At 45.4% G+C, this 27,013-nt stretch overlaps 1 protein-coding gene across 1 annotated transcript in view; it reads right to left on the reverse strand.

Moving 5' to 3' along the window:
- Positions 1–8,416: 8,416 nt before the first annotated feature.
- The window catches only part of Rhoh (ras homolog family member H), a 35,030-nt gene continuing 16,433 nt past the window's right edge, over positions 8,417–27,013 (reverse strand). Inside the window, exons 2-3 of the mRNA XM_038344013.1 lie at positions 11,767–11,884; positions 8,417–11,233 (exon numbers count right to left, since the gene is read on the reverse strand). Of these exons, the coding sequence (XP_038199941.1) occupies positions 10,451–11,026 (576 nt within the window). The 5' untranslated portion in view covers positions 11,027–11,233; positions 11,767–11,884 and the 3' untranslated portion in view covers positions 8,417–10,450. The remainder of the gene's footprint in view (positions 11,234–11,766; positions 11,885–27,013) is intronic.

Consider the following 27,013-nt stretch of genomic DNA (forward strand, 5'->3'; position numbering starts at 1 on the left):
CATGTGCAGGAAGAACTCCTCAAGTGAGGTTCCCCTCCCCCACCTGACTCTAGCTAGCACTCCTCAGGTCCAGTCAAGAACGACGTGTCCCACTTGGCCATGTTGCGATACCTCATCCCACTCCCAGGGCACCCTGAGACAAAAATCTTTGTATCCTAGAAGAAAGTGGAGGAAGGGAATCGGAGTCGAGAGGAATAAGCACAAACTCTGGTTCTATCCATCTGAGTTATAACAAAGATGAGTCATCCAAACCTCCTCAGCCTTGACTGCTTCGGCTGCTAAATGACACACTGAGACTCACAGCAGTGCCGTGGTGAGGTCACATGAGACAGTGTGCTTAGAGGGTTGGCCAGTTCCACAGTCATTAAAATAAGATGTGGAGATGCATTTTAAAAACATCAAAGAGCATCATAGGAGTCAGTGTGGAAAGACAAGGATAACAAGGGGCGATTCTCTTAAACAGGTTGTAGGGCCAGGGAGATTGCTCAGTGGGCAAAAACCTGAGAACCTGAGACTGAATCCCTTGAACTCCATAAAAAAAAAATCACATGCAGCTGGGCAGTGGTGGTACCAGCCTTTAATCCCAGCACTTGGAAGACAGAGCTGTAACCCACCCAGCAGGTCAGCTATTCAGGGTCTGAAGAGGCGCTATCTGAAAGAGACACTGGCGGGAGAGAGAAAGGACACCAAGCAAGATTCTGTTGTCAAGGTATCCGTTTATTAGGGTAATGGTTACAGCTTATATAGCCCTTGAATGAGGAACTGAGGAACTCGGCCTGGGGTGGGGGTAGGGGGTACCAAAGGTCACCAGCTAGCAAACCTGGTGTAAGAGGAAACAATCTTTTTGTGGCTCCCTTGACAAACAGCTCTCAAGGTAGTTGGGATGTGGGGGCTCTCTGCAAATATTCTTAGGACAATGGTCCCTGCTATCAAGATAGTTGAGATGTGGGGCAGGTTCCACAAACATTCTCAGGACAATGGCCCCTGCTATCATCCCCCAGGACTGTGGTCCCTGACACAGAGACAAAGGGATCTCTGTGAGTTCGAGGCCAGCCTGGTCTACAGAGCAAATTCCAGGACAATTGGGGCAGTTACACAGAGAAACCCTATCTCAAAACAACAACAACAAAGATGTCAGATACTGTAATGTGCTTATGTAATCCCAGGGCTCCTACAGCAAGATAGGAGACAGAGGTAGGAGAATCTCCTAGAAACCCAGGGGCCAGCTAAACGGGAGTACACAGAGATCCTGCCTCAAGTAAGGGAGAAAGCAAAAATGGCTTCCAGAAGTTATCCTCTGACCTTCACACAGGTGGCATATATGCAGAAACTAAACAGATACTGTAGTGCGCGCGCACACACACACACACATACACACACACAAAGGGCGGTCAGCATCTGCCGTCTCAGATGTCTGAAGTGGGTATCTGGCTGTGAAGAGGAATGATGAGAGGAGGAGGGGAGCACAGAGGTGAGCTACAGGATGTAGCTGAAGAACTAAGTACAAGTGTACAGTTACGAATTCAAGGCTCTCTGAAAGCCTTAAGAAAACCGTCAGTCCAAATCTACCGTGCTACAGCTGCCCTGGAGTTAAAGGCAGTGGTGCACTTGAACCTCTCTCTGTTTCATTCCACGATTCCGCGTGAAAGTTCCAGACAGATTGAGGTGCCCTGCTGTTTCTAACAGTGCTGCCCAAAGGGTGAGCACACCCAGCTGCTTTCAGGGTGGACTTTGGAGAGCTGTGGCCTCGCTGCTGCCGTCTGCCCGTGCTCAGCATCACTCCGTGGTGGTCACTCTGTGGTGGTCACAGAGTGACTCTGCCCTATCTCGATCCTGAGTTCTAGTCATTTCCTTCCTTTAGTCCAGCATCCATTAGAAACCAATTGCTAGTGGAGCTCTCTGGCACGCTCCGCTTCTGTGGACTGTGACTGTTCTGTTCTCAGCTATTTGCTAACCCACACCACAGACAGCCCGGTTCAGATGCAGGTGGACAGATGGCGGCAGGCCCCAGGAAAGGCCATCACTCCTGTAAGACTTCACAAGTCAAACATTGATTAGTGTAACACTGCGCATCCTTCTCCAGCCTGCTTTCTTTTTCAGAGGGGCTGTTTATTTTAAAACAGTATCATAGATACATTCTGTCATTGCCAGACACCCATGAAGGACCTAAGGCCCTTGAGGCTTGGGGATATAATCATCAAACATTATAGCTGCTACTTATTGAGCCTTTACTGAATACCAGGCATAATATGATTTTGCTGAGTTAGCCCACAATGTGCACTACCCTATGATTTCATTTTTACCTGTTTCACATATGAGGAATCTGACCCAAAGAGAAGTTAATTAATTCACACAAGACTGCAGCGCTCAGGGGTGACAGAGCTGGAATTTAAGTTTGGGGATTTAACCATAGACTCCAAATTTTCAAAAGTATTTTGTTGTTAATTATATCATACTTTAAAAAGTAGTAAAATGTGTAAGAACTTTTGAAGAAAAAGCAATAAGAGGAAAATCCTGATGAGCACTCAATTACTGACTGATCAAACTTAAGAAGGTGATTAATAACCAGGCCGTGGTGGCACACACCTTCAATCCTGCACTCGGGAGACAGAGGCAGGAGGATCTCTGTGAGTTTGAGGCCAGCCTGGTCTACAGAGGGAGTCTCAGAACAGCTAGGGTTACACAGAGAAACCCTGTCATAAATAAAGGTGGCCAGTTTGTGTTGTCCTGACCAGCGGGATTTGAATCGAGAGCACAGCAGGAACCTTGAAGGGGAGGAATGAAAGGGACAAGAGACACGAGAAACGGGCAGCAAGTCTGTATTCTGATCAAGCTGCCAACTTTATTTTTTCTCAGGAACATTATATAGCAAAAAGGCAGCGGGGAGGTAGGATGCTGGGAAGTCAAGTCTGGAGTCACCCCTAGCTGATAGGAAGAGATAAGGAAATGCTGAGAGTCTGTAAATGTTTACAGGGGGAAATGCTAATCACTCTGGAGCCCACAGGTCTGCAGGCCTGTAGGCACTCTTAACTCACTGGGAGAGATAAGAAGATACTGGGTTATTTCCTGGGCCCAGAACTTGCCCTAGAGAGGTGAATAGCTTACTTAATTTATGACTAAGACAGCTTGACCAAAATACAGGTCTTTGCTCCCAGCAAGGATGTGTTACACCTCTGGTGGCCTTGGCCATCCGCAGTCTGTTTTCAGGTAAGAGGTAGCCACTTACTTGAATGCTATGCTTTAAAACACTTTTAACCCTCGGTGTTAAGTTTTATACATACTTGAACACCATATAAATGGAATAATTCGACACGTTATTTTTCTATTTGCCTTTTCTCCTTCACATGTGTCTACCCTCATGCCTGCTGATAGACACAGCTATAAGTCATGTGTTTTCAGTGCTGCATTGTGGTCCACGTGTAAATACATCAAAAGTCAACTGGCCCTTGTCTGACCATGACATCATGTGGTTTCTAACTTTTGCCATTAGCTACCATGCTACTAAGCACACCCTTATTCATGTCTTCCTGGCAATCTATGGAAGGGTACATCTGGGTATAGATGTTTCTTTGTGGGGGTCACCAATATGAGATACTCAGCTATGCTGAGGAAAGACAGAAGCTGTACCAGCTTACACTCCATCAGCAGCATGCAGGAGCTCCCACTGTCCCACGTCCTTGTCAATGCTTGGTGCTATCATACTTTTAAATGCTTTTGCTGATATGGTGGTTATAAGACACCTCACTGATGGTCTGATGGTACCTGATTGCCAACAGGTTCGTGAGTACATATATAGTTAAGTCTTTTTTAAAAAAAAATTATTTATTTATTATGTATACAATATTCTGTCTGTGTGTATGCCTGCACACCAGAAGAGGGCACCAGACCTCATTATAGATGGTTGTGAGCCACCATGTGATTGCTGGGAATTGAACTCAGGACCTTTGGAAGAGCAGGCAATGCTCTTAACCTCTGAGCCATCTCTCCAGCCCCAGTTAAGTCTTTTTTTCTCTTGCTCATTGGTCCTATGTTGTTTCTCTACTAAGAAATAGCCTCCTTTTTCTCAGACAAGGTCTTGATGTATTGTCCAGTCTCACCTCAGACTTTTGATTCTTCTGCCTCAGCTTTCCTAGTATTAGGATCTTAGGTATGCACCATGGTGTTGGGCTCAAAAATCTGTCTTTAGATTGAGATGCTTTGCTTGTTGACTGCTGGTCATTCTTGATACATTATGGAGACTAACAGTTTCTTCAGCATAATTGAGTGATTGGAGTACTCATAATTGTTGTACAATACTTGTACACTGTGTGAAGATAGATTGCTGTGATTGATTCGTTCAATAAAAAGCTGAACACCCAATAGCTAGGCAGAAAATATAGGTGGGACTTCCAGGCAGAGAGAGGAAGTAGGAGGAAATAATCAAGGCACAGAGGAGACACCAACAAGACATGGGGGGAGTCAGACATACAGATTGAAAGAAAGGTTAAAAAGCCAAATGGCAAAATGTAGATTAAATAGAAATGGGTTAATTTAAGTTGTAAGAGTCAGTGAAGAACAAGCCTAAGCTATAGGTTGAGGTTTCATAATTAATAAGTCTTCGTGTCTTATTATTTGGGAGCTGGCTAGCAGGACAGAGAAATACTCCTTACATATAATTTAATTTTTAACATTACCATCCCTGAGCTGTCATAACAATTAATCAGCTCCTCCTTTCTAGTCCAAGCAGGTAGATGAGAAGAATGGTTTTGGTTTTTATCTTGTAGCTCAGGGAAGGGGAGTTAGCTACCCACACTGCTTACCCTCACCTTTCAGTGGGGAGTTGAGCAACAAAACCAGGACATACAGGTAAGTTATTATCCAGTGAGTCTGTTGCCCAGAGTCCAGCAGAAGCCAAATTCATTACAGGTAATTCAAATGAAGAGATTTGAATGAAAGCATTACTTGAGAGGCCCTAATAAAGAGACCCCATTGGGATGTTGTCCCAGCAGGGACTTATAACTTCCTTTAGGGCTAAGGGGCCAGTAGAGGAGATCTCAGAGCCCAGAGGAAGTTGGAGCCCCAACCCTGGGGTGGGGGACTTGGCCATTGCAAATAAGTGGCACCAAATCAGGATGGGTAAAAGGAGAGAGCCAGATCCCCGCCTCCACCCTGCCCACACCGCCTGCCTTCTGACTTCTGCTAGAGCAGAAGCAACTAGGAAGAGACCTGGGATGCTAGGTCAATGGACTAGCTTGGAAGGCAGCAACAGAGAGAAATGGAAATCCAGAGAGTGGGGACAGCAAACAGAGACCAGTCAGGCCGTGTATGGTCACCTGAGAATGTTACAGGAAGAATGACAGAAGGCAGGTACAGGAAGGCTGCCAGGCACTGATCATCAGCGTGCCCTGCATGTGTGGCAGGGATCAGTCCTGTGCTCCAGACTGCCAACTGTAATGACCAATGACCATCATTAGTCATAGAACTTAATACACCAAGTTTATGTACATGAAAGTTAGATGGTAAGCTGGGACATTTTAAAAAATGAGTGTAAAAAAAAAATCTCTATAACTGGGCCTCAGCCAAAGAGCTCCTCTGCACATGCACACACGTGTGTGTGTCTTTCTCTGTGAGTGTGTGTGTGTGTGCCTGTGTGTGTACGTCTCCATCTCTGCAAGTGCCTGTCCTGTGAGTGCGAATGTGTCTGTGTGTGTGCACCTGTGTGCATGTGTGTGTGTGTTTTGTAAAGTGCCTTACATAGGCCTGGAACGAGCAGGTACTCAGATGTAATTTATTGATATCTTTATTATTCTATCTGGAATTTTGTTTATCTTGCTTCAGTTGACAGAATCTGCTTCTGTGTGGGTTTCCCGTCGTGTTGCCCACAGATGAAACCCCTAGAAAATTCTGACCTGATAAAGAGATTCAGTTTATGCACCAGCGCAGGGATCCAGCAGTCATGTGGTAACGTGATGTCTGACCAAAGGTTTGCAGGCATAAAGTTCTCCCATAATCATTACACAAATCCTCTACCGAACTAGAAGTTAGTACCTATGTTTTAAGAAAAAGAAACTGAGGCTAGAAGATACAGAACTCAGATTTTCTGATTCCAAAATGTCTCACAGTTTGACTCCTTACTCCTTCATCATTTATGGCTTTTAATGTAACATTAAATTTCATGGTAACTTTTAGAGTGCTCAGAGTTAATTGAGACGCTAGGGCTGTCAAGTGCCTTCATGAGCTCACATCACAAGCAGCTTCCCTGGCTTCTTTTATCTCAAAGCGCAAAACTGCTTGAGATCTTGGCCAGAGATTGTATGTCTTTGCCTTATCAGAAAAGACACAGTCTGAGGACGTCCAAGTCCCCGCCATGGAGTGATGCTGAAGTCACTCCACCCCTAAGGACTGCCCTCTAATCCTGGGGACCTCTGTCACTTCATAGCACTACAGGTTCCAAGCTGGAACCCTCGCACCACATCTCCTCCTGGGCAAAGTGCCCTTCCTGACGTTACGTCCTCGGAAGGAAAGAAAGGGGCAGCCTCTCTCCTCCCTGTTGCTCATTCAGGATACCTGAGACCTGAAGAGAGGGACAAGATGAGGAAATAAAGGATTGTCCAAGCTGCTGAGAGCATGAAGTCATGTTGTGTTTCATGTCTGCCAACCAATCTAGGAAATGACACTGAGAAGCGCAGTAGAAATGGGGATCTTTGCCATAGATGATACTGGGTACTTCCTGGGGTCTAGCCTCATCACCAGGAAAAACGACAAAAAGGGAAGATGGAGAGTGGACATGGAATATTTTATTTAAGAACCTTCTTTTAGGGCTGGGGGCATTGCTTAGGGTAGAATGCTTGCCTGGTATTCATGAGGCCTTGGTTTTGATTCCCAGTACTGCAAAAACAGATAGATAGATAGATAGATAGATAGATAGATAGATAGATAGATAGATAGATAGATAGATAGATAGATAGATAGATAGATAAAAAGAATCTTTTTAGTTGGGTGTGGTGATGGACGCCTGTAATCCTAGCACTAGGGAATCTAAGGCAAAAAGATTACCACACGTTTGGGGTCAGCCTAGGCTGCATAGTCAGATCCTGTCTCAAAACAACAAATGAACAACTCAAAGTCCTCATTCTCTCATACAGGCCCTTAGAGAAGTAGCGGGTGAGGCCTGCAGCTACAGGAGATCGGATGTGGCAAAGCCATTCAGCTAACTGCTCAGGGAGGAAGTGGGGCAGGGTGGTTTTGTGTAGAGTGTGGAGCCACACAAGCCTGTTCCAGACGCATAGTCCTGCATCTCACCTGCTGTATAGCTCAGGCTTGTTCCGTTAACGTGCTGAGACTCGGTTCACTCGTGTGAGCCGCTTATAGGCCACGTATCATGATAATGGCATACAGGAGCTTAGCCTGTACCCAGGTATCTGTACCACTCAACATACTTCAGCTATCAGGATAGTCCCTGGCTTTGTTGTATCAGGCTTGATTACTCCGTTGCCCCATTCAGCTAGGATGAATAAACCAAGGCAAAACAGCATTGCTATGACGGATGTGTGTGTCCCTTCCCCTCACACTGCTCCCCTGAAGCCTGATGGGCGTGAAGGCATTGAGAGATAATGTGTTAGAAAGGTGGAGCCTTCACAGATGGGATGAGAGCTTTTATGAGAATTCACCCCCCACTCCACATAGGGACATTGCAAAAACAAAAAAACAACAACAACAAAAAAAAACCATCAACTAGATGAGGAAGAGGTCCCTCTGTAGAGCCTGACTGTGCTGGCTCCTGACCCCAGAATTCCCAGCCTCCAGAATTGTGCTGAGGTCACGCTATGTTCTGTTGTAGTGAATAAAGAACAAATAAGTTGACCATTTAAATCCACTTTTTCATGTAAACATGAGCATATTTAATCTTGCCACTTGAAATAATACAGGAGAAACATACAAACAAAAGCACCATAAGTATTAAAGGGGAAAAACCACACGCCTTCATGTAGACATGTAAAACTGAACACACAGTCCTGTGAAGCACGCCCTTTCTTCCACAAAGTCCTTCTTGTCTCTTCCATGCCTACTCGGGTCTGCTTCCCTCTCCTAACTGCTTTGAGGTCCAATTTCCGCCTTTCTCTCTCCAGCCAGATTTGACACAACTTCATGGTTCCTCCCCTGTTTTAGGCCCTGGGGACACAGAGCTAATTAGGAGGTAGCCCTGCCTCAGGGACACAGAGCATAGCAGCGAAGACCTCCCCTGACTGGCTAAATCTGACTAGCTGCCTGCTGAGAAGGCTTCACACATAAATTCCTGCCTTCCAGCTTGAGAGCAGACCTCACTGGGTGTCCTTACTCCAGTAAAGGCAACGTCATTAACATCCTCTCTGGCCACCCTTTCTCTTCCTCCCTCCATCTTTCCCACTTTTAGATGCTCCCCAACCCCCACCTCTTTTCAATAGAAAGAAAAAAATTATTAGGGAACAGCTAATTTAGTGTGTGGCAGTTCGTTTCTTCGGTGTGTTTTAAAATATTGCGAAGATTAATCTCAAAACTGTGCTTGTTGTTAAAGACCTTTGGCTCACACCTATCATCACAGCATTGGAGGGGCTGGGACAGGAGGATCACCGCAAGCTTGAAGCCATCCTGGGCTACAGTGTGAGAACAAAACAAAAAGTTTCAATTCCCCACAACACACATGCCCAAAGAAAAATAAACACAAAAACCTTTGTGTGCTGGAAAATCAGAAGAAAATAAGAAGGACATGAGGGACATGGAGGGTATAGCCCCTGTCTCCTCCCCTGCCTGGTCAGCTCTTCAGCATTCCAACCTTCATGCAGATGGGACCATGAACTAAAGACAAGCGCTCTCAAGTCAAGAGAGGCAGGCGGCCCAGAGGCAAGGACAAGCCACAGAACCAGAGGGCTGAGAGATTAACTGAAAACAAACCTATCAATCCTATACTATGGAGGTAACTCCTCTACCCAAGATCCAGGTCCCAGGCTTTTGACTGGGTGTGGGAGGGGCAGAGAAGAAGGCAGCATGATATGTTTACCAGATTGTAACCACAAAGAACCAGCAAGAGAACCAATGTGATAAACTGATCTGCTTATGCCAACATATGGGATGCTCCTTTGGGCTCCTCGCCCTTCGTGGTGACAACCACACAACACCTTAGCAGTTCTGGGCTCCAGGAAAGATGGCTCAAGTGGGTCCTAGATATTAGATTGGGATGGTAAATGACAATCTGGGAGTAGAAGAGGCGGGAGACACAAACTTCCAGACAATTAGAAAGGAGGTTGTGTGGCTGCGCATGGCCCTATTCATTTAGTATTTCATTGGTAACCCTTTGCCATCTGAGTAATTACTACAGGCTTTCTCAGTCTCTGAACTTGGAACTTGTGATGTTTTTCAAAGTGATTATCTATTCACGAAACAGTAAAAGCTATAAATCCTGCCTTTCCCTTTGTACCTATGTACACATACATGCATACATAGTTGGCTTTTTAATTATCTTAATTCAGTCCTAAAATTAATAAATGATGGGGTCATGCCTAGTTTAGAATTCAAATGAGAACAACTTTGTCAGATTAATTATCATTCAGAACATTTGCCTGTCCTCTTCTTCCAAGACCTGTAGCCAATCAGAAAGCGCCCATCAAGAGACGCAGGCAAGGAGAAGGGTCCCCAAGCTCTGCTGATGTTTCTTTGCACAGTGTGCCTCTCTGGCAGAAAGATTTTTGCCTTTCTTCTCTGTCTTACTGAATGAGAAAGGAACACTTGGTGTGTAATTGGAGCTCTCTGAGTGACAGGTAATATCGTAAATAAGAAATGTTTTTTTGTATTTACATAGAAAACCTAGTAACTGTTCAATATCATTTGGCGGTGTTAAAATACCTTACAGCCTGGAGCTGTATTTTATACACAACTCTGAGTAATAGGGAAATGAAAAACGAGTTGCAGGGACACATTTATGGTCATTTGAAAGTGTGATTATCTAGAGAAACACGGCACGCAAGTCGTTTCAACCAAATTAAATTCAGGAGAAAATAGTAGCACTACAGACATATGGTTGAGCCCCACGAAGTTATTCCCCTCATACAGCAGCTTGCCTTTTCAAAGACTTCCCAAGCATGAAAACAAAAGCCGTAGAGTTGATTACTATTTAAATAAAATGTGAGTTTAAATATGGCATACTTGGGAAATTCACTCCATTGTCTAAGTTAGGATGGTTGTTTTAGTTTTTCATTGAAGATGGTCTATTCATATGGCTTCCCAAGGACTCTCTCTGGCTGTGCTGAGCAAAGAATGCATCTGTAGAGCACAGTTAGTGGAGGCAGCAGTGCCCGACCTCCCCGGTAACTCCATCCAGAAAGAAAGGCTGTTCAAATGTGCCAAGAAAGAGCATCAGCGCTCTTGCTTGCCGCCTTCCCCTCTCCCATGAGTCTCTGAGGTATGTTCATGAATATTGGGTGCAGGACCTTGGGGTTTAGAAGATCTTGCACTCATTGATGGAGAAGAGCTTTCTTCTGTTTCGTCTCCTGGCCTGGTTGACAGCTGTCCGGACGGCACATTCAAATACCTGCTGTACTCCCCGGTTGCTAAGGGCTGAGCACTCCAGGTAGCCCTTGGCTCGCACATCCTGGGCAAGTCTCTTCCCTTCTATGGCATTGATGCAAGAGGCCCTGTGGGGCCCTGACTCTCTCTGGTCAGTCTGTGTGGCCACAACCAACACTGGGGTACAGGGTAGATTGCTCCTGATCTCACTAATCCATTTGTTCTTCAGATTCAGGAATGAGCTGTGATTGGCCACAGAGTAGCACATCAGTACTACATCAGCCTGCTGGTAGGACAGGGGGCGAATGCTTCTGAAGGCGTCATTGCCCGCAGTGTCCCAGAGGCCCAGACTGATCTGGATGCCGTCCATGAAGACGTCCACGCCAGTGTTCTCATACACAGTGGGCTTGTAAGCCTCCGGGAAGGTCTCGGAGGTGAAGCGCACCAGTAGCGAGGTCTTCCCCACGGCACTGTCCCCTACCAACACACATTTGATGGAGCTCAGCATCTTCTCTGTCTGAAGTCCTACTTCCCAGTCCAGGATGCTAAGGAAAAGAACCCTCAATGAGCTGCGGCAGCAGGATCCATCTCATGAGAAGACAGCAAGCAGGGTTTATGTTCTCAGAATCTTGGACATCAGTTATAGATGTTACTTCTGTCCGCCCCGGGGAAAGGCAGCGACTGCTTGAGAAAACCTCTGAAGCTTGGTTGTCAACTGGAACAGAAAGAGAATGGGGGAAAACTGAGGTTTTTCTTTCTGATGACAAGGAGCCTCTTCATTGCCAAAGTAATTAAGAGTGAGGGTCCCACCCCAGGGTAGCCATTCAACCCTACTAATCCAGTCCCATCCCCACCTTTGACAAAATAAGTTAAAGCTTATTATTATCCAACATTTAGCACCTATAACATCTCCTGGCCAAGAGACAGGAGTAGCTTGTCCTTAAATATCAGCCCTTGAATGATGGGTATAGTGGTGCCCATCTCTAATCCCAGGAACCAAGAGGCTGAGACAGGAAGATCCAAAGTTAAAGGCCAGCTCAAGCTACATAGCAAGAGATCCTATTGAGAGAGAAGCTGGAAGAAGGGGAGAGAGGAGAGGGGAGGGAAGAGAGGGGAGGGGAAGGGATGGAAGAGAGGGGAGGGGAGGGGAGAGAGAAGAGGGGAGAGAAGGGAAGAGAGGGAAGGGAGAACCAGTTGTGATGATAACACAGATCTGGTCACCACATGAAAAAGGATTCAGATGCCCACCTGGTGTGTGAATGACACTTGTGAACCGGCTCTTGACTGGCCAAGAATCAGGAAGGCAGGAAAGGCAGCTGGGTGTGTGTGGCCTCAGGTTCTAGTGGGTCCCAGCCACTTTGGGGAACTGCAAGGAAGAGAAATTAATGAGGGATGAATACCGTATATAATTTCCTTCCCTTGTTGGGAAGTTTATGCAGGAATTTGAGTTGAAGCAGGAGAAATCACTGGAAGACTGACAGTTTGCTGTGGTTTCTCCCTTGCGATGCTTTGGTAAGGTTGGTTAGATGGGGAAGACCCTCCGTGAAGTTCTCCACAGCTGCAAGCAGGCTCCACCACCTACAGGGCAGGGGGTGGCTCTTGACCTGTTGTTTAAACTCTCAGTTTCAGCTTACACACCCATAGAGCTGTGGTGGGTTTAGAGACGTGGAAATTAAGTTCATCAACCATTTGGAACCACCACCTGCTTAGCAGGCACTGACCCACAGCCACCAATTAAACAAAACAACTTGCTCAAAAACAAGTACGCTCCCCACCACTTTTCAACAGGACTGCACAAATGCAGCAGGACCTGATTTTTTTTTACAGGGGTAGATGGATTCTCATTTGTCTGTGGGTCAGAGAGCTCCAAGCAAAGAGCGCTGTCTTGCGTGCAGCTATCACTCTCTCAAGGCCAGCCCACTTCAGGCGAACCAAAGGTTTCAGACTTCAGAATCCAGAGTAAAGGTTGTCAACGCAATTGGCCTTATTAACCTCCCTGCTAGTAATCGTCCTGGCATACCACACTTAAAGCACACCCAAGGCAGACCTCTGTAAGAGGCAGTTTTTAAAATTGCCCTTCTAAATCCTAAGGAATCTTCCAAAGACTTCTGACATCCGTGTCATCTCGCAGTGTCTTCTTAATAGACGCGACAACCTCTGCAGATGAGTTAAATAAACAACACACGAGTTTTAGGAATTCCTTTTCTCTGAACACATAAGCTAAGTGATCTTGGCCAAGTTACTCAACCCGTCTGGATCTTGGCTTTCTCCAAATATGAACTTTCTGGGGGCCATCAGGGTCTCTGCCTTCACCCTGAAGATGCCCAACCTTGACTGTCCCTGGCATAGCGGCTACAATACCACGTGTCCACCAGACTCTCTCAAAATGGCCTGGACACCCATTTGCCACCAGATCTTTCACAAAAGGGCTCCACAATGCCCCAGGTGACTTTATCCCCTTAGATCCACAGACGACGTAAACACGAATTTGTGACTTTGCTTACAGCCGACACCTCCTTATTTAATTGTTTATGCCAGTGTAACAGGACAGAATTAGCAAAATGGTGCATGTGTCAGATTTGTGGGTTACTGCAGCGACATATTTCTGACAGATTTATTGTCAGAGTTCCTGAGCGCATGGCTATGAAAAGACATCCCTGCGATGTCACGATAAGAGGGGATAAAAGGGCAGACAGGCATAGAATGGCCTCTGGAGTGCCTCATTTAAAAGTCACATTTAAAGAGTTTCTTAACTCCACAATGCCTCGGTTTTCTCCTGGTAAAAACTGATGTAATAGTATCTGCCTCCCATAGTTGCTGAGAGTACCCTGTGGGCTTAAATCCTTCACCTAATACATCACATGAACACGCCAAATGCAAACACTGAACTATGCACTCATTATCAGTAACATTGTTGGGAAATCACCACTAAATATAATGGCAAGCAATTATTCCTTCACATGAGGAATTGGAAGCATCACCTAAGTTCACCGGCAAAGAGTGGACTGTGCATCTTATTCCCAGAAATAAAGCCAAAAAACAAGACAGAAGTTTCTTCTTATAGCCCAAAATTAAAATAGTACATAAAGGAAGAAACGCTGGGATGTGGCCCCATAGGGCTCAGAAAATGCCAAACAGGAGAAAAGGGCTCTGTGCGGAGTAAAGTGGCCTTCCCACACAGCCCATTGTGACTGAGAGACACATTGATTGGTTCAGCTCTCCTGTCCGTGGTTCCTCATGCTGTAAGCAGTTAGGCACAGCAAGCTTGCCTGGTGGCCCCACTAAGATTGCAGCCAAAAGAAAACCTTTATTGCTGACCCGGTAGACAAGAACCAAAGCTCCGCACTAATCTGTAAGGTGGAGTAACAGGCTAGGCCTTTAGTGGATGGCCATATATGGAGCTGGTGAGGAGGCAGAAGACGCAGCAACTCCCTATATAGACATGATCTTCAGTCTCTGAGGCGTGTCTTATCCACCCTCGGGACAGCCACTATGGCCCACATGGGCAGCAAGGAGGCGGGTAGGCTTTCAGTGGTTTCTCCTAAAGGACATTCTCCCTTATACTGTTTGTGGGTAGAAGACAAAAGTGAGTTCTCAGCAGCATGTCACGAGCGGATAACTGGCCAGGCGTCTACAATAGGACTCTATCAGGGAGCTACTTCAAGCGTCCTCTGAGATGCTCTAAGGAATACCCGTGAGGGACCGTTACGCTGCATCTCTGGGGCTTCAGATTAGAATGAGTGAGCCTCCTGTCCCGGTATGTCAGAGTCTCATCTCCGTGGCCTGATTTTCCTTTGTTCTCTTCCAACTGTTTCTAACAAAAGGGGGGGGGGGGCACCTTCTGCAGAACTCCACAGTTCAGACACAGAGTCACATGGAAGAGCGCCGCCATGCCACAAAAGAAAGGTGCTGGCCCTTCCGTCTACTCTGACAAAGGAACAAAGGGAGGCAGAGAGAGGACTTGGGACATGAGCTATCCTAATCCTCTTCCTCTGAGGTCAGACACGGCCTCAACTCTCACCTTGAGCAGACAGACTTATTTCTCTCTAGGACCCCTTCTATATATAAATTCAGCAATTCTCTAGCAGCTAAAAACCTGCCCCTCATTCACGCCAAAGCGCCACCCATTCTCAAAAGTGTTCATTGACTTCCACGCCCTATGTCCCATTGCCATTCCTATGAACTATCTCAGATGCCCTGCTCTGTCTCTGTAATTCCCCCTGTATTTACTCGATGCCAAAAGCAGCACAAGGCTGAAACGGCTAGACCCATTCGTAAAACCAGAACCAGATCACGTCTTCACGGGGCGTTTGTGAGGACCGGGTTTGGATGAAATTGTGGCAGCTGATTCCTTGCTGCACTTTGAAATGCTTTCTCGTAGAGAACTGCTCTTATGTGTACCCTGGAAAACAAAGTCCCTCCAGAACACGTCATAGTAGAAAACAAACATCAAATTATAACTATGTGGATGGTTCTAAGTAGATGGCTTTGGTGGTTTGTCAACAACATTGCCCCTCTAGGCACAGTAGATTGGGCCTGCTGTCCTAGCACTGTGAGACTGAGGCAGGAGGATTGCTATGAGTTCCAGGCTAGCACAGGCTACAAAGTAAAACCTTGTGCTTACCCCAAGCCCCCCAAAACAAAAACCCGCAGAAATTCAACAGTTCAGAAATTCAGTGAGAAATACCATATGCAGTCCCCTTCACTTGCTGGGTGATCACCTGGTGCTTGGTTTCTGTGGGATTCGCATGAAAGCAGAAAGCGCTGGAATGCTGGTGCCATTTGCTCTGGCTTTTCCCTTGAAATACTTTTGTAAGGTTGGTCACTAATGGGGAGACCCTCTGTGGAGTTCTACAGCCGAAGGCAGGCTCCATTACCTACGCTGCATATATGGACTTTTCTATGAGTTGCTCGAACATGTCAAGATGCTGGCTGTTCCCGGGGCCTGTGATTGCAGGTGGATCTCGTTTCCTTCATTTTGCTTATGTGAATTTAGCAATACGTTTACTAAAAAGGCATGCTTTACTTGTGCAATTTATTTACTCTCTCTCTCTTTCTCTCTCTTCCTCTCTCTCTCTTCCTCTCTCTCTCTCTCTCTCTCTCTCTCTCTCTCTCTCTCTCTCTCTCTCTCTCTCTCTCTCTCTCTCTCTCTCTCTGTGTGTGTGTGTGTGTGTGTGTGATGCTGGGATTAAACCCTAGGGCCTTGCACTTATGAGACAAACACTCACCCACAGAGCTACACCCTGCCCCACCTCCCCCTACCTGCAGCCTGTGCAAGTCTGAAGAAGTGTTTTGTTGTGCTGTTTTGTTTCTTTAGTTTGGGCTCTGAAAGGAAGATCAAGGCTGAGCTGGACACATGAAACCAACAAACTTTCTGGGCTGAGGATGTAGGGTGGTGGCAGGTGGCTCCCCTAGCACATGTGAGTCTCTGCATTTAATTCCCACCACCCCCCAAAAAATGAACTTAGAAGAGGTACATTAGTGTCTTTGATTCTGGACAGTTGGATTTGCTTAAGTTTTCTGGAAGTGCTCACTCTGATGTCTGTTTCCTTTCTATGCCAGTTTTACTCTCTGCTTTTGGAAGAAGGCTCAGGAAGCCGGGCAGCCGCCTCCAGTTCCAGACACCCCGGTTATCTTCCACTGAGCCCCCTCCTCCTTTTTGCTTACACAAGAGTTAGGGGTTAGGGTTTTTTTCTATAGGGGGGTGTTTTTTTTTTGTGTGTGTGTATGTTTTAGATATTCAAAGAAATTGGAATACCACCTGCTTAAATTAAATGCCGTTAAGGAAATATCATTGATTTTGTACAGTGACAATTGGGTTTTTTTTTTCATTGCACAAGGTGAGCATGACTGAGGTGAAAATAAAAACTCTGAAATGCTGCAAATTCTGAAACATTATTGTTTGTTTGTTTACATTTATTTACTGGAGGGAGGCAGGGTGCATGTCATCTCACATTTATGGAGGTCAGAGGAAAACTCGTCCCAGCTGAATCTCTGCTTCCACCTTGCAGGTCACAGAAAATGACCGCATCAGGCTTGGCTGTAAGCGCCTTACCCCAACTGAGCCATCCCAAGGCCCAGAATTTGAAATTTTTGAGTATTAACATAACCTTAAATTTAAGATTAGACACCAAGGAAATTTGCTTCATGCACAAAATTATTTAAAATACCTTGTATAGTACCTTCCACTATGTGTACGAATTGTATATAAAATATTCATGATTTAGACTTGGGTTCCATTACTGACATATATAATTATGTAGATGCAAATATGCCAGTCTAAAATATACGAATGTTTCAAGTTGAAGAATTTTTTTTTAACCAGGCAGGGTTAGTGGCTAAGGCAGGTCAGTGGGTAAAGACATCTGTCACCAAGTCTGAGGACCCTAGTGTGACTCCTGGGATCCACTCCCTGAGAGGAAAGAACCGACTCCCGCAAGATGTCCTCTGACCTCTATAGGCACAGACAGCACCTGCACTGACCCCACCCCCACGCCTGTCCCCAACAAACAAACAAAAAAATTAATTTGTAAAGTTTTAAACAGTGGGGTCTTTGATGGGCATCACTAATGTTAATAAAGTGTGTTTGCCTTAGACCGGCCATCCTCCTGTCTCAGCCTCCCACGTACTATGATTACAGGACTGTGTAACATGTCTGCCTACTATAATGACTTATTTGACCAGTGACTGAGGCAGACACAGACAGGCACCGGCTCGGCCCATGCCTCCAGGTGGAAGCCACAGCTCTAATTAAGGATCCTGTAGACAAAACTGGTGATTCAGGTTCAACCTGTGTTAGAGCCTCACTGAAACAGGAACGCTGCCGGCTGCTCTCTCCAGGCTGGCCCAGGCCGGAAACACATTCCGCCTGAAAGATGGGGTTACCAACCTCGCTAGCTGCTACATCACTCTCGCTAACTTTCCTTGACCCCTCCTCCCGAATTCTGCAGAATCGACTGTTTGCAAAGGGCAAAAACGTTAAAAAGGAAAGGAAAGAAATTCAGGAGTGAAACGTGCATAAACCACTCGAAACCAGGTCAGGAATCAAAGGCAGTCTGAGAGTTAGGGAGCTCCTGCCCTGGGCGCGCTTCTCTGACTGCATCCTGTATTAGCATGAGGTGGTTTCTCCCCCTCGTCTCTTAAGTGGCTAGCTCCTTTTCCGATTTGTCCAAATTAGTCTCCACTAGGTCCATGACCCCTCCCACCTCCACCACACCACCTATGACTAAGGGAGCCACCACGTGCCACGGACTCCCTGTGAGCCACCCACACTGTCCACCGCATGTTCAGACCATGATGATGAGCAGCAGTCCTGCATTTGATTTTCTGGTCCCTTCAGATGACCTCATTTCTGGTCACTTCCTTTTTTCTCTGGATCATCTCTGATTCGTCCAAATTAGTCTCCCCTAGGTCTGTGACCCCTCCCAGCTCCACCGCACCACCTATGACTAAGGGAGCCACCATGCGCCAAGGGCTCCCTGTGAACCCTTTTTTTTCTGTTTGTAAAATTAGTACACATATATTATGGGATATTTCAAAACCATGAACAATCTAAATTATAAGGTGAAAAACTGCCTCCCACAGCCAAGAGCTGTGCGATATTCGTATAACTATCCCTACTATTTTTCTCCTACACTTCACGTTTTTGCAAAATTAATATCATATTTGACATATTTTTTGTTTGTGTAACTTTTCTTGAAGAATCCAAGTTAGCTTCCAACTCACTTTGTAGCTAGGGATGACTTTGAACTTCTGGTGCCCTGCCTCCACCATCCCAGTCCTGGAATTATGGTCAAGCATGCCCACTCCTGGCTTATGTAGTGCTGGGATCAAACCCAAGGCTTCATGCATGCTGGGTAAGCATACTATCAACTGGGCTACAAGCCCAATCTCCTCGGTTTAACACTTATACTGTTAATATTTCCTATACCAGGATTTGCCCACCATAATTTTCACGACCAGATAAAATATGCAGACATGAAAACATCATTTATTGCAGGGTGCTGGTGGCACACACCTTTAATCCCAGCACTCAGGAGGCAGAGACAGGTGGATCTCTGAGTTCGAGGCAAGCCTGATCTACAGAGTGAGTTCCAGGACAGGCTCCAAAGCTACAGAGAAATCCTGTCTCGAAAAAAAAAAAAAGAAAAGAAAAAGAAAACAAAACAAAAAAAAAACCTAAACCATCATACCATCATTTATGTAACCATTTGCCTATTGCTGGATACTTTCATTCTTCCTAGTTTTACAATAACATGAAGATGTATATATAATTTTGTATCAATATATGATTATTTCTCTAAGATACACAGTAACAGCAGTTGCTGGGACAAAAAAAGATAAAATTGCACTAGTGTTTTTCAGCAGTAGGAATGCTGCTTCATCACACTAGCATCAATATTTAATATGTATGGTGTGCCATATGTTTTGGAAATTCCCCTGATTTCTGGTACCCCCTCATACTGAGCAATCCCCAGGCTGTAGGGTAACAAGTCCCCCACTGTGGAAAGAAACTCAGTAAGATGAAAGGACCCAAAGGTCATCAAAGTCAACCCACTCATTTCCCCCACGAAGGAAACGAGGAAGCTGAGAGCTTCCGAAAGCAGCTCAGCTGCTGGGGGAATGACTCCACACCCAGAACGGAACCTGCTGAGTCAGCACATTTTCCATCCACACTGGATGTTTCTTTCAAATGCATCGTGTCTTTTCTTTAACATTTGGGCACAAAGCTCATAAAGCTAGCTAGCTCCTCTAAATTATTCTTACTAAATTAATCTGTTCACCCATCCCTCCAGGGGAAAGTTTCCACTCCATAAACAAAGGTGACCTTTTTACTCAAAAAATAGCACCCGATTCTAAAATGAAATTATTCTTCAGACAGCTATTCCCTTGTTTGTTGACTTCCTTTTCAGACAGATCATCTCTCTTGTGGGTAATCATTACACTTAAGTCCTTTAGAATTAGGGTAAAGCCATAAGTTGTGACTTATTTAAGTGATTAGGAGGGCAGGCCGTTTGGCTCTGGACATTTAGCCCAGAGATGCAGCAGAGAGCAGTGAATTTGTTTCGTGTGAACATCTGTGAAGGGCCCAGGTATGGAGTCCAAGGGCCTGGTTAGATTCTCACCTCTCCCCCTTGCTGATCAAAACCAAAACCTCAGGTGAGTCACAAACCGGAGCTACAAGGTGTGAGTGATAACATGTATGACCTCTAAGTCAGACGAGGGGATGCTGGGTCCGGTACCCCACTGAATGGCCAACCTTTGGCAAGGAGTAATGAACACTGATATCTATCAGACATCGTTTGAGATGCTTTATGAAAACTGCCTCGTTTGATAGCAACAACTGCAGTCAACACCACTGTCCCTCCAGTTTACAGAAAGGAACAAGAAATAAGGCACCAAGTAGGAATCGGCCTTGCCCAATCTATGGAGGTAGACTAGGGTCTGAACGCCAGCAGTTAGCCAAGGAGCCTGTCGCATGTCTCTTCACCCCCTCTTCACCTCCCGTGCCCCCATGGGTCAGGCCTGCCTACCGCTGTAACCTTAACACAACTCGATCCTAAACAAAGTCCAAGGGAAGTGGGAACACTGAGTGATTCTCTCCAGTGTGTGCGTGACTTCCTCCTCTCTCCAGGCCTGATCTCTGACAGCAAGCAGATCTCTTCAGCCACTCTCACACACTGCTGGTTAATTGTCCAGACAGAAGACAGGCAAGTGTGTTGGTGCACACCTACCACCCAAGTAGTAGAGCGGCTGAAACAGGTAGGTGGTAAGTTCAAGGTCAGCCTGGGCTATATAGCAAGTTCAAGACCAGCTTGGACAGCTTTTCAAGTTCTAGACCAACTGCAGATAACAGACCCTGTCTCAAAAATAAAGAAAATAAAAACAAAAGTAGAGGATGTGGCTCAGTAATATAACATCTAACTAGCAAGTGTAGGCCCTAGGGTCAAGCCCCAGTAGAGAAAACAGCAAAAACAAGCAAAAGACCTGTTGTCTTCACAAAATGTTGTTGAACAAAATTCGGTGGCACCTAGTTGAACACTTTTAAACCTCCCTCCTCCATAGGACAAAACTATTTCTAGAAAAAAAACATGTTCTTGAGCCAATCTTTAGCTTTAGAGTAAGTTATAAAATGCAATTAAACTCCTAGAACTCTAGATGCGATTCCTGTTCTCTACAGCCACCCTGCCATCACCATTGAATCCCGATCTACTGTTCAAGGGTAGGAACGGAAACGTCTGGGGTGGTATACTTTGCCTCTGAAATGCTGGTAGAATCTGCCCATGCTATAAAGAACTTACTCTGAGACAGGCATGGTGGCACCCATCTGTAATGCCAACACTTGAGAGTCTGAGGCAGGAGGATTGACAGGAGTTTGGGACCTGCCTGGTCTAGTACTAGGGTTCTGTAGCAAGACCTTATCTCATGAAAGAAAAAAGAAAAAAATGAAAGGAAGGAAGGAGGGATAGAAGAAGGGAGGGTTAGAGGGAGAGGGGGGAGGGAGGGAGGGAAGAAGGAAAGAAGCTGGAGAGAGAAGTAAAGAGATGAGAGAGAAGAGGGAAAAGCGAGCAGGAAAAGAACTCAGTCTGGCGTCATCACTGACAGCGTACAGTGATCAGCAAAGGGGACCCACATTGGCCTCACTGCTGTTTTCAAACTCTTCACAAACCATACACCCCTTATGACCTTGTGCCACCTCATTCCTCATATTCCTGCCAGTATCTACCAAAAGTCTGAATGCATGTGCCTTCTAACCAGCAACTCTGCATTGGGCTGGGATCCTTACACAGAGTCGAGGCGTGTGAGAATTTAAGCTGCTGTAGCGCTTGTAACAGCAACAAAGTAAATAATCTAACTGAATGGTCCAGGAAGAGGCAGTGATTGAACAAGTGATACCACATCCACACAATGGACTGCCACCAGGCTCTAAAAAGAATCCAGTCAGCCTCTGTGCGTCACCCGGCAGTGTACACTACACCAGCTGAGAGACAAGCTCTTGGCATGGCAAAGGACCCCTCCTTCCCATTCACACAGAACTAAATATACGGACCTAACACAGCGGCCCTGGCAAGACCCAGTCTCCCTTGTCCAAAAGAACACCGGTGCAGGCAGAGCAAAAGGCATAAGCAGGCAAAAGGCCCTGCTGTCAGCAATGGGCGGCCGCTCCAGCTTCCTGGAGATGCTCACCTCACCTTACACTTGCTCCTCTAGAGAGCAAACTCCCCTAGGAGCATGGCCGCTGTTCCTTAAATTACCCACTCTTTAAATTCTTTGGCATACAGACATGAGTACTTTCTCTATGGAGACTTTATCACAAATACAGTCCACAGTGATGTGATTAAATGTCTCCCTAGATGCTCATCTCAAAGATCAGGAAATTGAGACAGGACCGTGTAGCACCTGTGAAAACCGCCAGGGCCCCTCACAGGAGGGTTCTGCTTTTAATGGCTTAATTTATTTCTTATATGCATAATGTTCTAGTAATATCAACTTAGAAATTCACAGAAGTCTGAAAAAATATGACAATCTTTTACTGACTTCCACTTAAACTTGGCCGGCCTAACAGGGACAGAAGGTGACAAAGAAAATGCTAGTATAGTTTTAGACTGAGCCTAGAGGTTTAAAAATTTATTATTTTTTAACTTGGGTGATAATGTCTCTGACCTTCATTTTTTTTTCTTTATGGAGGTGGTTTCTTGGCAGGAGGTAATGTGCAGTCCACAGGGAGGCACCGTGATTTTGTGACAGCATCAAATTCAGGCCCCAGAAGCTCCAACCTTGGCTAATAAAGCCCTAAACCAGAAAGAGGAAAAGCAGGATTCTGCCCAGAGAATGGCCTTGCTCTCAGCTTCCTCCCCCAGAAAAATTAGAGCAGGAGCAAATGAAGACTCTGCCAGAGGCGAAGAAAACATGCTAGTTTCTGAGGTCAGTGTTAAAATCACCAGGGCAGTGAGATCCAGGGGGTGGCATTTGAACGAAGGTCCTGGAGGAGAAAGGAAGAGAGGAGGACAGACCGCGAGGAACCGGCCCTAAGCCCAAGGTAGCATGTGGAAACCCTGCACATAGGTGGGGATCACAGGCTCCAGCGTCTGAAGCATGGGTGGCATTGGAGCAGATTTGTGACCCATTCTCTCTACTGCAGGAGCCCTCTCTCTGTATTCCAGTCTCTTCTGGTCTGTCCCTACAACATTAACAGGATCTCCCCAAACCCTCCTACTCTTCCCAACCTCAGTATCCTCTACGGTGCTGCCCTCCTCTTCCAATACATGTCCTTATTTGCTCTCCACACCCTTCCCCAGAGCCAAACTCAGATGCCACCTCTTCCATGAAGTCTTCCAGGAACTCCCAGAAAACATCCTTTTCCACTACTGGAGAAATTTTAATAATGTGGGGGAAATACATATGATAGCAAATGTTACGTGAAAAAAAAAGAAACACTAAGCAGTAAATACAATATAACTGGCTTTTTAATAAAATGAGAGGGAGGGATAGAAATCAGGAACAATACCAAAATACTAATACTGTCTTAGTGTGGCTACAGGTTTTTTGTTTTTGGATTGGGTTTTGTTTTTGTTTTTTGTTTTGTTTTTCTGGGACAGGCTCTCTTTGGGTATCCCTGACTGCTCTTGAACTCACTATGTAGATCAGGCTGGCCTAGTACTTACAGTACTGGAGTGTTGGAATTAAAGGAGTGTGCCATACTTGGCTTATTTTTTTTTTATCTTTTTAATGTTTATTTATATTTTCCAAATTTTCTTTCTATGTATGTAACTGTTTATGGAACAAAAATTATACACATAAAATCCTATGATGCTTTGCAAAAGACTATCTAAACACACCCTTCAGTTCATTTACTAATACTGTTGAAGAGTCACCTCCCGCTTCTACTTCTTCTTTTGTTTTTTGTGGCAAGGTCTCACCAGGTAGCCTTGACTGGCCTAGTGCTCACTCCATAAACCAGGCTGGCCTCAGATTTGCAGAGATCTGCCTGTTGGGATTAAAGACATTTACCCCCAGGCCCAGCTGTACAGTCACGTTCAAGAAAGTATGACACAGGAGGCTTGAGCCAGGCTGGGCTGGGCTAGTAGAATACCCTTGGGCAAGCCCAGAGACACCACCACCCCATCCTCTTCACCATTGCCTCATCGGCCAGGCCATGAGCAACGGTTGTAGAACCTACCCCAATTTAAAATGAAGGAAAGAAAGCCTGGTGTCCACTAACCTAAATCTGGAGGTTTTGCCCCAATATTCCTCCCAAGGAGGGGGAGATACTAAAAATGCTGTTTAAGATTTTTTAAAGTATCTTTATATAATTATGAAAAAGCTGAGACCATCCCAAGGGACTGTCAGACCGTGAGAAAAGAACTCAGTGAAGCAGGTGACATTTGCAAATCAGAAGAAACAGAAATGACAGAATAAGCACCAACTGCAGCCCCAATGTGCTCTCTAAGCAAGAATGGCGGGCATTAACCTGCAGTACCCACCCAGAGACACGGATGGGGCTCCAAAGGGCACATCGGTCACAGGTGCCTCCTCCTCTACCCACAGGGAACCAGAGGGGAGACCAAGTTTAGACTCCAGAGCACGGCAAAAGGGAAGGTGAATGAGGAAGATGGCGCCCAACTGGGTACCTGGTAGACATTTTCAAATCCTTTCTAAAGAAGTATATGTTTTTATCTTAGGCCTTGGAAAAGCCAAGCAAATAACCTTTCAAAGTCAGTTTAGAGCACACACAGTCATTTGAAAATCATATTAATGTATGTATGTGTTACCACCTGAAGCAAACCTGACAAAAGTTGAGATTGTTTTCATGTTCAAATGTTTTTGATGTCCTGTTCTCCCAATGCAGGACTCCACTGAACCCCCATTTCCCACACCCCTGCTATATAATTAGAACCTTCCCGAATACATGTGCCTAGTTTGAAATAACATGGGCAGACTTACCTAACCTGAGGCATTGTATTATAGTTCCAGAAAACTAATAGACCCCACCAAAAATGCCACACCGATCATAGTCCAGTGACCAAACGGCCAATAAGAAGACTAAAGAACTTGCATTACACCCAGCAAGGCTCTTCAGTATTCTTTCTTCTTTGGACTTTTAAAACAAAAGGGCTAGGGGAAAGAATATTGCCACAGAGAAACACAAGGCTGCCCTGCGGGGCAGTTGTCATAGCATTGTCCCACTAAGAAAAGTCACTCTTCCTAGAGACCACGTGGAATTCTTATCTCTGTCACCTGATCAGGGAGGGTGGCACAGTAAACTATGTCCTAGAACATGTTGCTACGGGCCCCTCCAATCAGATCCTCTATGGACTTGTTTACTTCTGAGATTTTGTTTTGTTGTTGTTGTTATATTTTCTAATATTTTCTATGAGTAAATCTTACCCATAAGAGTAATTCTGAAAACCTCACAGTGGGATCTTGTTTCATTTCTAACCTGGTTCAAGAGAGGTGAGGGTGTGTGTGTGTGTGTGTGTGTGTGTGTGTGTGTGTATGTATGTGTGTGTGTGTTCAGGTACTAGAAGAGTGAGATCCACACATGATATATATATATATTTTTTTTTTCAGAAACAAGGTCCAAAGAAACTTTGCTGTCTGGAGTTCAGTTCGAGTTGAAAGAGTCTGTTCCCTGCTCTGTACTCCATTGTACCCATGATTTAGAGGTTTCCTTTCTCCATCACATGAAAGCCTGTTATCTTTCTCTTCCCTTTACTTATCTTCTGGCTGGATGCCAGGGTCTTCTTGGCCGACTTATCGCTGCCATTTGTGCACAGAGCAGAATATTCGTTTTTAAGGATTACAAACCAGAATCTAATCAGCTCCCCACAGCGAGAGGACCTCGCTAACAAAGAAACTCACGACTGGTCAAACTGCAGAAAATAAGTGTCCGTGACGTGCTCAGCCACAGATGGGGCATCTAGATCACACTTCAAGAGACCGTCACAGAAGAGTGGGTGGTAAGATTGTAAGAGCCAGAGGTCAGAGGAGACAAGGATGAACCAACGTCGTCTGGACTCGGTATCACTGCTGCACCCCTGATCCCACGGCAGCTGTGGTTGCCTACACAAGACCCACAGAAGACAAAGCCACCTGTCAACATGTCATCATGGAGACGGGAGGGGTCATGAGCCCCGCTCCTAGCTGAGGAACTACTGACAGTTGATGGGTGCTGGCAGAGGAAGACCCCGGCAGACTGACTACATTCCAGTGGTTGACCCACCCCGTATGTGTATGGGCAGAGCTAAGTGGGCTCAGGAGGTTGTTTAAAAAGAAAAGGACAGGAAGTTGGGAGGAGGTCGGAGTGTGGGAGTTGATCTGGAAGGTGTTATCAGAAAGAGTTGGAAGTGGATATAATCAAAATACATTGTGCACCCGTATAAAATTCTCAAATAATTAATAAAGATACATTTGTTTAGAAGATCCCAGCAGCACACTTCTTGGTCTGGGATTATCAAAGAGTTAATTCTTGGGGAATCTTTCCCCCAAGGAGATGGCGAAGGAAGCAGTTTCCAGATCCAAAGAGAAGGCGAACGAGGGGTAGTTCCAAGCGTCCAACAGGGGAACCACATTACCAGGAGGTACCTGCCTGCCTAGGGTGACATACAGGACTGTAAAAAGGCCCTCCGCAACAGAGATGCCCTCCATTAACAGAGTAGCAATCAGTTTGCATGTGTGGAGATGTGAATACACTCAGAAGGTCAAGCCTTCCTCACTGTCCGCTGCATTCTGTCCCCTGCTCTCCTCAAAGTCAATTTTATTAGAAGAGAAAATACTCAAGAGAATCAAGCAAACAAATCTCCCCCCACTGTACACCAGAGTGGGGCACCAGGAGACATCATTTCTGGGTGTTCCCCGTTTGAATCTGGAGTCCCCCTATAAAGACCCAGTCACAGCAGACCTTTAAATTGCTGTCACAAAGTCAGGAGCTGGGAAAAGTTGACTGAACATAAGGGAAATATCTTAGCAATTGATAGAATTAGGTGAATATATATGACTCAATTTCTTATTTTTCCCAGCATTCTAATGATATTTTGTTCTATTTGCCAGTGTAACATTAAAGTCCAGACACATTTTTATATTCTAAATGTTTAAAGGACTTACTGAAACTTTATTAGCCTAGAAGTTTTAACAATGAAGAATAAAATGTAATAAGTTATACAAATAAGGCCAGTTTTGCACAGTAATGTAGTAATGAATTTTTAATGACATTTATTTAATTATCTTGTGGTCAATTCCCTCCTCCCACTATGTGGGTTCTGGGAATTTAACTCAGCTCATCAAGTTTGGTGGCGGGTGCCTTTACCCATTGAGCCATCTGGTCAGCCCTACATTTCTTCTTGATTTTTCAGGTTAGCACACACGAGGAAGGGTTTCATCGTGGCATTTTATTACATACGTGCCGCTATCCTTTATTCTCTTCCATTCAGGACTCATTTTCCTAGATGCTTTTCTTTGGCTGTGTTAAAGTTTGGAGATAACCAACACCTCCCTT

The sequence above is a fragment of the Arvicola amphibius genome, chromosome 1 (genome assembly GCF_903992535.2).
Source record: "Arvicola amphibius chromosome 1, mArvAmp1.2, whole genome shotgun sequence".
Lineage (NCBI taxonomy): Eukaryota > Metazoa > Chordata > Mammalia > Rodentia > Cricetidae > Arvicola > Arvicola amphibius.